The sequence below is a fragment of the Chelon labrosus genome (assembly GCF_963514085.1).
Source record: "Chelon labrosus genome assembly, chromosome: 9".
NCBI classification, from domain to species: domain Eukaryota; kingdom Metazoa; phylum Chordata; class Actinopteri; order Mugiliformes; family Mugilidae; genus Chelon; species Chelon labrosus.
In genome coordinates, this window is record NC_140359.1 from 5,784,091 (window position 1) to 5,796,412 (window position 12,322).

General features: G+C 38.6%; 2 protein-coding genes across 2 annotated transcripts; both read left to right on the forward strand.

Annotated features, from left to right (window-relative positions):
* The first annotated feature begins 810 nt into the window (after nucleotides 1-810).
* vamp8 (vesicle-associated membrane protein 8 (endobrevin)) lies at nucleotides 811-7,178 on the forward strand. Its single transcript, XM_084552011.1, has 3 exons — nucleotides 811-1,076; nucleotides 4,307-4,474; nucleotides 5,456-7,178. Exons 1-3 carry the CDS (start codon nucleotides 1,062-1,064, stop codon nucleotides 5,636-5,638), a joined length of 366 nt encoding a protein of 121 aa, XP_084408137.1. The 5' UTR covers nucleotides 811-1,061; the 3' UTR covers nucleotides 5,639-7,178.
* A 112-nt stretch (nucleotides 7,179-7,290) lies between these two features.
* Nucleotides 7,291-11,938, forward strand: LOC311493386 (vesicle-associated membrane protein 8-like). Its single transcript, XM_084552010.1, has 5 exons — nucleotides 7,291-7,829; nucleotides 8,396-8,461; nucleotides 8,818-8,850; nucleotides 9,890-10,045; nucleotides 10,661-11,938. Exons 1-5 carry the CDS (start codon nucleotides 7,827-7,829, stop codon nucleotides 10,841-10,843), a joined length of 441 nt encoding a protein of 146 aa, XP_084408136.1. The 5' UTR covers nucleotides 7,291-7,826; the 3' UTR covers nucleotides 10,844-11,938.
* The last annotated feature ends 384 nt before the right edge of the window (nucleotides 11,939-12,322 follow it).

Genomic DNA, 12,322 nt, shown 5'->3' on the forward strand with positions numbered 1-12,322 from the left:
CATCCTTCCGAGAGCCACAACAATGAGACAGGTACAGGTAAAAAAAAAAAGGAAATAAAGAGGGAGAGCAGTCAAGGTGTGCGGCTTCAAAATAAAAGCACGGAGCTGTGGCTGCAACGTGGAAGAGAGCTTGACAAAATTCTGAATATTTACATTTATTGTATAGGTATAGGTGAAAATATAAAGCAAATACACCATGACATTATGAGCGCCTGCCTCACATTCCAATAATGTGCAAGTCCCCTTTCTGCAAGAAGTCCATTAGATTTCTGAAGGTGTGTGCCAAGATGTCAGCACAAATCTTTCTTTTTCGTAGTGTTGTATAGATTTAATTTAATGTAATTTATACGTTTGCCTTATCTTTGTGTGGACTATATTCATTTTTGTATGCCATTTTTACAAATTTTTGCAACTTTTTTGCAACATAGGTAGGTGGTCCACATGAGTGGAAGGAGCCATGGATCTAAATTCCACCTCACGCTTGCCTTAAACACACAGCGCATCCTTGTGTCATGTGTTTCCCAGATAAGCAACGCACCAGGCCATCCACATGATGCAGAACACAATGTGATTTACCAGTCCAGGCCCTTATGTCCAAAGTGCTCCATGAGCCATTTCTGATGCTCATGTTTACATTGTAGGTGTTTTTTTGACTGTGGACCCTGAGTTGTGTGCAGCTACGAATCCCTAAATGTTATGGCTGATCAGTGAATAAAACTACCAAAAAGTTCTTACCCTAACCCGATAACTAACGCCTCTTTAGATTATTTTGCAAAAAAATTAAAACTTTAACGTGGTCCCTAAAATGTTTTATTTTGGAAGTCTGGGCGGTGAACTGCGGCTGCGCTGTGTGTTACTTGACTGTTGAAGCCAAGGAATTCAGTTAGAAAGAGGAAAAAAACAACCAGGAAGTAAAATTCAGGAGGAAACGTATGGGTTTTGGTGAAGCGTCAAACTTTCAACCCTTAAAATCAGGTTTTAAAACGGTTTTAAACAATATCGTCAACTTTGGAGAAAATTAATCCATCGGGTTTCGGTCAGAGGGCACGGTTTCCAACAAGATGGATACTGATCCGGTAGGTGATAATGGCTGAAGCTGGTGTTTGTGTTAACAAAGCCGTCACCATTGTTTAACGACAGACATGCAACAGGTGTACCTCCAGATATAGTTATACATTTAAGTGAAAACAGTTAAACCTGTTCTGAAAGTAAGTAAAATAACTGAAGCACATTCATGCTTTATTTTCTTTAGTGGAAAGTTCCAGAGTAGCCTTATAAAATGGCCTAATTATGGCTGAATTCGTACATCATATGGTAAAACACAGTTTTTCGCAGAGTTAAGACATGACACTCCACATGAATTCTTTGAACTTCTAATATAAATTTTCTGGTCGTTATACCTGTCGCAAACTGATTATTAAACATTGTATTTAACGTGAAAAATAGCACACAAGTTTTTTGGGTTGAGCCTTGTGCTTGTAGCTACTTAAAGATGAAGCTAACTTAATTTTTCCTACAATAAACACAAAAGTAAATAAAAAAATGTCGCCGGATGACTTCTGACGTATTAGTTGCCATAAATTTCTGTTATTGTTTCTAAATATGGATTTTCCACTGTGCAACAATTAGTTTGAGTAAAACATCAAGTTTTATAGGTGGAGCTCGCTGCTTGCCAGCTAGCTTATATTCTCTTAACCTCAACAAAACTTAAAATATAAGCACTTGCTGAATGAATGCATGTCCAAATAGTATTATGAATTCACAAAAAAGTTTCTAAAAATGTTTGGTATCTAATTACTGAACTCATTAAAACAGAGTCAGAGTTTTCTGTGAAGCGTAGACTCCTCAAGGAGTAAAACTGAGCTATTACCAGAGAGAGAACAAATATTCAATGTGTATTTCCTTTTGTGTTCCCACATATATTTGGTATTTCAATTCCTGTCTGAAACAAATCTCAGGCATCTGTTTGAACAGCTATATTGTTCAAAGTGTGCGTCTGTAATGGTCTGTACAGAGACCTAAATATCTATAATTGTGACATTTAGAACAGAGCTTCAGTAACAGAAAATTCTAATGTCTGCACCTGTCCCATGGTAATTTCACATTTGGCTAGATTAGGATGTGAGCAGTCTGGATTTCATGTGGCAAGCCAAGACAAATTAAATCCATCATTTGCGTTTTGTCTGATTGATGTCATTTACATTACAGGAAGCAAAGCTAAGCAGTATAATGTGCCTTATCTGTGAGGCTTTTGTGAGACTGAAATAACGAGGACCATATCTTTGGCTTATAACAAATATTTGACATGGATTCTTATTGTGGCAGTCAGTGTATGGCTCTCTTGTGCTGGCCATGCCTCCTCCTGCCTTTAAATATTGATACTTAATAGCAATCAGCCATTATGTGGGCCTCGCTGAACTTCCAAGCAAAAAGGAAATAACTTAAGAAAGATGAAAAGGAATACAGTAAGATGAGAGGAGCTGACACACTGAAGCCTGCAAGGTTTCCTAGAGACAGGTTTGTTTGTTTTTGGCTCATGGGACGTGGAAGTTCCTGTATGTATGCACATCACACATTGCATTTAACAATTCTGCTTTGAAATCGCACCGACAACAGCGTGAGATGAGAGCTCCTCTTCTGCTTCTTCTCAGAGATGTGAAGGCAATGGTTTGACAGCTAACAGGCTGAGCTGTCACGTGCAGCAGCTCAAAGGGACTAGAAGGACTCTTAAAGCCACCACCAGTGGACAGATAACACAGACAGGCCTGAAAATGAGGGATTTGTTTGTGTTATTATTTTCTGGCCTCGCGTTCTAAAAAAAATGCCAGCAGATAATGTTCACAGGCTGACACTACATCCTGAATTTCTGGTGAAGGTCACCTGTGCACACATGATAAATTTAATGAGCAAGTGGATATGTTTGCAGAGGCCAAGTGATGCCAATACTTAAAGGGCAATTTAGCTCTGCACTTTCGTAAAGCTGAAGTGCTGACTAGATACATACACTTAACTGCCAACTCATTAAGTACACTAATAAAAACAGTAAAACAGTCCTACATGAAATCTTGGCTTCATGAAGGTTATGGTATTCAACATTTGTTTAAAATATCTGAGAAATTTGTTGATTCAGTTGTGCTTTTTTATTTAGTTTGTTCTTGTTATTTGGCAGCCCCCATTTTAGTGCACTGGGCTAAATAACACAAACATTTTAGTGTTTAAGTCAATCCATTTTAACAGCACCACAAACTACATCCTCCATAATGATCAGACAGTTAAATGACCATCTTTCTGATGCTGTTTCAACATAAACTAAGGATTTAGTGCATGACTGTTATATTCCAAAGCATTTGTTTTCACTAGTGTACCTAATGAACTGGCAAGTGAGCCCAACTTAATAGCTTCTTTCCAAAGCAAAGCACACTCCTTCTGCTTTTAAATGTACCCAGGAAAAGGCAGCAGGTTCTTCTGTCAGGATCTCAGCCTGCGTAGGGGAGAGCAGCTCTGAAATACAATATATTTTTGAGCTTGCCCAACCTTAACCCTCAACCATCAGTTTAATTTACTGCCCTCGAGTCATTAAGAACAAAAAATGTCCATAATGATGCATGAGGGTAAAAAGAAATAAGGCTGTCAGTAGTAACATAATAACATTTAACACAACAAGTTTTTTAATGCACAATTAAAACAAATATGTTTTGTGATTATGACCCTCAGTCTACCCGTAGTTTAGAAAATCAGGAAGTGATGCAGCCATAATGTTGGGCCTCTCAAGCAGAAACTCATCTCGCTGAGCAGAAATGAACAAAGAAAGGGGTCTTTTGAAGGACAAGTTCAGCTTCAAAGCTCTGCCAAGTGGTTCCCTGAACAAGACCATGGTTATTAGCATTTACTGTTGATGTAAACTGAGTTACCACCAGAGTACGTTGAGTCTCAAATATGACTTACTGGCCAAGCACACAGCTGATACAGAGAGTCCTCTCCCTCGCTAAAGGCAGACCATGCTGGATAGTTAGCAATATAAACACACCATATTTCTGGAACTTGAGGAACTTTGAAGTTATTCTGGACATTTGTTGCCATTGTTTTGAATTGTTGCAATCAAAATAACACATATTTGCATAAAGCAAACATAATTACTCCCATCTTGGGAGTATTAAAAATTTTAGAAATCTCCCTACAAGTTTAATTTACAGCAAATTAAAAAGAAATAGTTCTATAAAAAACTGGTAGCCAGTGTTATTGGTGCCAGAAGTAGGGTGATGTGATCCTAGTTTCAGCTAAATGTCCTCTCTCTTCATCGTGTCAGGAGCTGGGAGAAGTGCAGCCAGCACCGGAGCCAAAGGACAAGGTGCAGACCTTGAAGGATCAGGTCGATGGAGTCAAAAGCATCATGACAGAGAATGTGGACCGGATCCTGGCCCGAGGAGAGAGGCTGGACGACCTCATGGACAAGTCAGAGGATCTGCAAGCAGGGGTCAGTCCTGGCGCTCCTTACTTTTATTTATATTTTTTCTAAAGCAGTTTTAGATGATCTGATATGTGAACCAGTAAAACAAGTCTGGAAGTATGGAAGACATTACAGAACACAAATGAAGCGTGGCCCCGTTCTTCATCTAAACTAAACCTTTAAGTCAGTTTATCGTTCAGCTGCACCTTGTAATGTGTTACTGCACAGCCTCATAGATGTGCTTCATGGTCAACATTTGATTTTATCATAGCAGGAAAAGCACAGCTGGATCTGAGATAGAATTAACAGTGTCTGAGGTCAAGCAGTGTGTCTCAGGAAGCCACACTATCAGAAGAGTCTGGTAACTCTCTATTGGGAGTTCATTTTGGGACATGTTTCAACCGATATAGAGAAATAAAATACCTTGGCGTCAATTGGATAGTCCCAAATGATTAAAGTGTACTCAACAAATGCCTTAATCACTGTTAATTTTTCATCCTTTAAAGTTATTTAGTCGTCATTGTCTTTCACAACAGACGCAACAGCAGACTCTAAACAGCCTGCTTCTCTAACGGCAGCCAATTTGTTGTAAACAAATTCAACACAACGGCCCTCACATGACAAATGACTACGATGCTCTTACTCATCTGTCCAGAACGGCATAAAGCCACCCAAGCAATTTGATTGAAATGGCAGATCTTTGCTGAAGCTTAATCAGTCCCCAAGGGAGGAGTTCCAGACCAGGAATCCACCACCAAACATTTGTAGTCGGGGAAGGTGGTCTGGCTTCCATGTCACCTGAGAAATATCATATATCAGGATATCATAACATCCTTGAGGGATACCTCATCAGTATCAGGACCACAAAAAGACCAGCAAAAGGACATTGTTTCTTCTCTCAAGACTTTGAATTAAATGCAAAAATACTATAAAGTAAATAAACATGATTGTGCTTTGCTACATGATTGTGTTGCTTCAATAGGTTTCTTGTCTCCCTCCATTGTTCAGGCACAGCACTTTAAGCAGACGTCTCAGAAGGTGGCCCGCTCCTACTGGTGGAAGAACGTTAAGCTGGTCGTGGTCATCATAGTAGTTGTCGTCATCATCATCCTCATCATCGTCCTACTGGCCACTGGAGTTATCCCTGTCGGCACCCCTGTGCCTGCTGTCACTCCCACCGGAAAGCCCTAAACACACAGATGTCCATAAAATTACGCATTCTTATTGCACAGTATACAAAGTAATATATAGACTCAAGCAAATCATTACTGTCTGGTGAAACAATTCATTTCCACTGCTAACTTTCAGGAATTTAAATATTTCCTTCTTTGGGTTTAAGGCACTTTAACACATAAGACACATTAGCATTTGAAACCCTTTTAAGCCAAGTTCTGAGCTCTTCACCTGACGGCAGCAAAAACACTGTCACTGGTCTGAGAGGACGCTTCATGACCACTACCACCAGCTCCTCTTTGTTTAAATGAGTCACCACCAGCGGTTACTTCGTCCCAACAAAGAGGAAGCCACTTGAATGTTTGTAGATCAAAACTATGAATGTGGATTTCTCCAGTCTTTGATTTTTATTATCATGTTTATGAATGTTACCACTCATGTACACCTTTACAAGAGACAGCATGTGTAGATTAAGGTACAAAAATTGGGAAAAGTGCGCACAACACTAATGAGTTTATTTAGGTCACAGTATATTTAAGGAGATTCATGCAAGTATATGTTACCATTTGTGGCCTTAGTTCATTCAAAGTGCCTCTAGTTTCTTTATATTCAGACAACCTAATAAAAAAAAAAAGTGAATTAAATGTAAACACTTAGCGCTGCTTTAGATCTTTAGCTCTGTAAATGGTGTTTGAGGACTACTTATTGAACCTTTTATGCACAGAGGAGCACCAGAATAAGCTGTTGTCCACTACGATAACTGATCAGTTAAAAATCCACCCTGTATTTGTAGTTAATGTGGTCATCAAAAGCCGAAGTACATGCTCTGTAAAGGGGAAGAAGACACACTTGTACATTTGTATCAGTAAATGTTTTAGTTTCTGTTTTTTACCTTATTTAATAAACTCACCCTTTAGGTACAAGGTGGTCCCACTCAAGGATCAGTCTCTTCCAGCCAGCCAGCTGAGAGATCTTTAAAAACCCCAACAAGGCTCCACCTGCTGGGCCCATGTCAATAGGCTTATAACTGGAAAATTAATCTCAAGTCTATAGAAAAGATAGCTCACCTCGCACCTCTTTCTGCCGTTACAGTTTAGCCTCAGAGAGGTCATGGTCAATTATTAACTGTATATAGTCAACAGATTCTGTATATTTCCTACAGCCGTGAACCTGTGTGTTAAAACTTCATCTTTAGAGACTTATATTATTCTCTTTTAATCAATAATGAATTAATCAGCAAGGTTCCCATATCAATATATGATATAGACTGATTACTCAGTTAGTGCTGATTTAGGTTTAAAAAGACCTGGAATAAATACATGTTTTTAAGATGCAGTAGTCTCTGATCTCTTAGACTGTTGCCAGTTACTTACGCTGCAGCAGCTCTGTTACTTTGTTAAAGGATTTTATTCTGTCTTCACATCTTGTTCTTTTGAATTAACAGACTCCTCAGCTGTTCTGTGATGGAGCTGAATGTTTGAATTCCCTGTTCTCCTATCCTGATGATGTATTTAAGGGTTGTAATAGTCTGAGATGTAATAAATAGTATTTACTTGGATTGTGTTGTCATGGCGCGTCCTCCTTTTGTTGTTTTTCTCGTTTGCCACAAGATGGCGACTTTTAGCAGCACACATACAAACTGAGTGAGGTAAACCAAATTAAATTGAACTCAGATCATCTAACAATTAACTGCTGTATTTCATGACTTTTTTGATGATCTGAGCCTCTTGAACGACAGAATGCATGTGTATATATAAGTATTCTAACTTTGTAAGACGTATATTTTTAAAAAGAAAATCAAAGAAATGCACAAGTTTTGGCCCGCCTCCAGAAACACTGAGTCATTAACTGAGTGTAGAAACAGAGGGTGGAGGAAAAAAAAGCTTTCAAGTCTTTTTTCAATGTCAGCATGATCACAGTGACCGTATTAACAAGCTGATATTTTCACTGAACTCAAAGTAGACATGAGAAAGTGGGAATAATGTTACTGGTATAGACTGACAATGGACAACGAATGGGATATTAAGGAGAGAAAAGCAGTTAGATGTGATGTGCAGGAAATGTTTGTGTGGTTTGTTAGTCTCACCAGCTGATGCAGCATGACATCACCACCAAAGTCGTGTTTTTCCAGAAGTTCAAGATCCTCAAAGGCACCAGATAATGCGACAGTCGTGTTGGAAACACAAGAGCAAGAGACAGGACAGACATGGTAAGCAAATATCAAACTCATTTATAGAAGCAAGCTTGGATTCCTGTAAAGTTTAGACAAGAGTAAGGCAGAATAATTGAAATGTATATATAACTGCTCTTAATGATAAACAAGGAAGAGAAGGGAAAACCCAGCTTCCTACACAGCTGCCAGGGCCTTGCTTTTAAATGACAAATTGTAATTTAATTTAGTTTATTTAGTGTATTTCTTACAGGGACCATGTACAAAATGAATTAATCACTTAAAAGAAGATACACTGTACCAGATTTAGCAAATAGCTAATTTCCATCTGCAGTCCCAGGGCAGGTAGGATACTGGAAAATACCAAAATAAAAATAAAAATAAAATAAAAAAATGACAAAAATATTCAAAATAACTGCATGCTAAAAGTCAATCTTGATAAGGAATAATTTAGTTTAATGAAGTACCTGTTGATTATGATCATAACATGATTATGAGACAAAATATGAAAAACATTTAAGATATAAACCAATAAATATTTTTTTAAAGTGCCCACCCCTTCCTCTGTTATATATATATATTGCTGTGTTTTGTTCTGTCTGTAGGTTGCTACTCGTGGCTTAAAAGACAAAGGTGAAAGGGACAGATGTCAGGATGCAGACTACTCTGAGGTCTGTCTACCCTCCAAGCATTGCTACCCACATTAAGGTTTTCATCAATGCGCAGTCACACAAGCTGTTAAAGTCTTTTCATTCAGCTGACCTGGCCCTTGGGTACTGATTTATTTTTTTTTTCCTCACAGCAAACAGAGGTTACCATAAACATTCTTCATGAGCTGGAAAAACTTGTCTGACTTTGCGCATTAAGTCTGTTAACTTGTTCCTGGTTTCATTTAAACTGATTCACCTCACCTTAATCCAGTGTGCAACTTTAATTCAGGACTGGACAAACCTTTTGCTGCATGATCTGGACAAATGTACGAATGAATGCAATTTTTATGTGATGATAGAATACATTTCCTTTACAGTCTGGTGCTGGCCCGTCGGACTTGGAATCAGCTGTAAGTATACTCAAACACATGCACACACGCACACCACTGTATGGAACATTTCTGGTCTATTTCATCAAACTTTGAAATTCTTCTCCAGAGTTCAGAGAGAGGAATAAATGAAAAATATTAATATTTTTTAATGATTTCTTTGAGTCTTGAATCAAACAGGACAGCTGACCTCCTTAAAGTGTGTTGATCGACCAGACCTTTTTCACAGCGACATTTTGGCTCATCACAGCTGGAAAAGCGCTGGTGTAACTGACTGTATTCCATTTAGATGAGCGAGAGCTAGGAGCAGTGATGAGACGTAGCCGCCACTGACAAAATTTGCTTTCCTGCTGTCCATTCATTTTTATCTGCTGCTGGATAAACAGGGTATGGAAGGAACTCCAGACAGCCCTCTCCACAGTAACACATTCCAGTTCTTTTTGAGATACAGTGTCCCAAAGTGTTCCCAGAACAGTACAGTAATATAATCCTTCCATCAAATTTTTGATATATACGCAGAGGTTTCATCCCAGCTGGCTGTGCCCAGTAACTCCACAAAGGGATGTGCCCAGATGAGATCCTCACCATGCCTTGTTTTCATGCTGTGACAAGTCAAAACGTCTGATATGTGGAAGGTCTTTACTGGAATAAGAGCAGGCTGAATGCACATGACCTCTTGCATAGTTTTAAGGGGCATTAACATGTTGTGACTGCGTGACCTGGAGGAGGAGTTAATATCTGTGGACAGAGTCTGAGTCTAATGCAGTTTTCTTACTTCTTGAAGAAATATTATTCTAAGGCCAAATGTATGTTTGGATCGAAAGGTTATCTTGACACAAAAGATGTACTTTTGTCAACTGTAAAATATGGTGTTGTTTTTGCATTTAATGTCACTTGTTAGAAAATGTTTAAAATGACTGTTATCATTTACAGTATTTGACAGCTAAATTCCCTGACGTTTACTTTTTTTTCTTTTTGTAATGTTTGTAACATTGTAATGTTTGGACATGTACCGTCGCTAAATTGTATTTTTAAATGTCCTCTCTCTACGCCATCTCAGCACCTGGGAAAAGAGGAGCAGAGGAGCAAGATGGATGACTTGAATAAAGGCCTTACTGAAGTGGAAAATACCTTAACAGACGCTATCCAAAAGGCACTGAAGCGAGGAGAGGACCTCAATGAGTTGCAAAAACGGACTGAAGACATGACACTGGAGGTTAGTCTCACCACAGGAGTTTCTACTTTCACTTGCACCTTCTTATGTGATGTCTTACTGCACAGTCCGTATACACCTGCCTCATGGTAGGAAGACATAGCAGGAAAGACACATATGGAACATTAACAGTGACTGAGGTCAACTAATGTGTCTCAGGAAGCCACACCAATCAATTCACAAAGCCGGGAGCTTTGTCTTATTCATTAAAAAGTACACCTGTCAAAATGGCTACCATGACAACACAAGGAACAAAGTGAAAATTTTACTTTTTATTGTATGATAAGATGTATGGTATCTATCTTCTCTGAAGATATAATTAAGTCCTCTTTCCAAAATGTTCCAGTTTCATGTGTGTGAAAAGTGCAGTTAGTAACAGCTTCCACGTCACCTGCCCAAGAGTAAAGCAGTATAATAACAGCCCTCATAAGGCTGGTGTCTGGTGGTTAAGGTGCAAATACCGTCCATGGTGGAAGACCCAGCTGGGGGACTTTGATTGCGTGTCACTAGTTTTCTCTCCGCCATGGTCCCCTCACTCTCTCTAGACTGTGAAATAAATGCAAAATGCAACAAAAATGCAAAATTTAATGGATCTCCTTGTCTCCCTCCATTGTTCAGGCTGAGGACCTCAGCAGGTTATCTCAGAGGGTGGCCCGCTCCTTCTGGTGGAAGAACGTTAAGCTGGTCGTGGTCATCATAGTAATTGTCGTCATCATCATCCTCATCATCGTCCTACTGGCCACTGGAGTTATCCCTGTCAGTGCCCCTGTGCCTCCTATCACTCCCACCAAGGCACCCTAAACACACAGATGTCCATAAAATTACGCATTCTTGTTGCACAGTATACAAAGTAATATATAGACTCAAGCAAATCATTACTGTCTGCTTCACCTCAGTCTTCAGTCAGGGATTCAGTGGAGGATTTATAGGTTTGATGTGTAATTTGTACTTAATTGTGCTCAGTTACTCGCTTTCCAAAATAAGTACTTTAGCTTAAAATGCACAAATGAATGCACTTTTGACTTTTTTGTTCATCTTCTGTGGCCTGTACAATGTACAAATGTGTGTATGTGTGAGACTTTCCCAACAGAGAACTGCCTGCCGCTTTTTTAAATCCATCTTGGGCAGATGCAACAAATAGTTTTGTTGCTTCAGCTTCACCTGAACCTCCTGTGCCACAATTCCTGAGCAAATATTTAACTTTATAAGCCTGCACATTTTAGCAGCAAACACATTTAAATTTTCTTCAGATGTGCAGCTGCTTCTGCTTTTAATTACTTAATGTTTGATATATTTAGTCTGAGATGTAGAGTAAGAGAATATGAAGTAACAAGACAGTATTCGGAAGTACAGAGCTTATGTGATTTACTTTCTACTACTATACTTACGAATAAGGTAAACTTTTTACATTATTAAAACCGTAGTGTACGTTATCCTTTCTATTTCTATAGAATATATTAATTATCTCAGGACTTGTGCAAAGTATAAACAAAAGTAATTTATTTCTAAGAAATTCTTACTTTGGTTTAGGTGCATCAGTATGTCTGCATATGTGTACATGTTTCTGGAATAAAACAATGGAACTATATGGAGCGACTTGTTTTTCTTTCCGATTAACAGAGTTCACTTGTTTATTGGCTGAAAAATTAATTACTAGGTTATCATCTGCATCATCAGATCAATGTAGTTAATTTGGAGTGAAAGATCCCACAACCAGGGCTGTTGTGATCACCCATTTCAGTTATTTCAGCTACGTTCATTCTACTTAGACTTTGTTGTCTGAGCTTTGTAGATTTGTATTAGAGGACGAAGACAGCGATTTGTTTTTAACTTCAGATGGTATCCCCTGCGATGCCACCACCTCCAGCATGCACATCATCTGTTATACTCATAGACTGCATCACAGTAATAAAACGTTTGAGTTTAACGTGAAGAGGATCTGGTTTTAATAAAGTGTTTGTGGATACAGACAATGCTAATCATGTATGCAGTTCAAAGCTCAGAACACAGTCTTATTCGTGCAGTTTGAAGAGTTTTATAAAAAGTTGTCAGCAACTAAATACGAAATTTGATTATTTGTGACTAACGGTCAAATATTAAATAATCCCTACATGGGTGACTCACAAATTCCATTTGACAGCTTTTAAGATCTGTGAACTTTTACATCTTCTCGTTTTTGCTGATAACACTTCTGTATTGAGTTGTATTGACACAAGTGCACACAAGTTTGGTCATTGCTGTTGGTGACAGTAGGTTTTGTTTGCTGAGTTCTGTGTCTGG

What these genes read in the sequence shown, in the direction of transcription:
- vamp8 (XM_084552011.1), top strand. An exon ending in CAGAGGATCTGCAAGCAGGG is followed by an intron (nt 4,475 to 5,455) that starts GTCAGTCCTGGC and finishes TCCATTGTTCAG; the next exon opens with GCACAGCACTTTAAGCAGAC.
- LOC311493386 (XM_084552010.1), top strand. An exon ending in AGGATGCAGACTACTCTGAG is followed by an intron (nt 8,462 to 8,817) that starts GTCTGTCTACCC and finishes TTTCCTTTACAG; the next exon opens with TCTGGTGCTGGCCCGTCGGA. An exon ending in CGTCGGACTTGGAATCAGCT is followed by an intron (nt 8,851 to 9,889) that starts GTAAGTATACTC and finishes ACGCCATCTCAG; the next exon opens with CACCTGGGAAAAGAGGAGCA.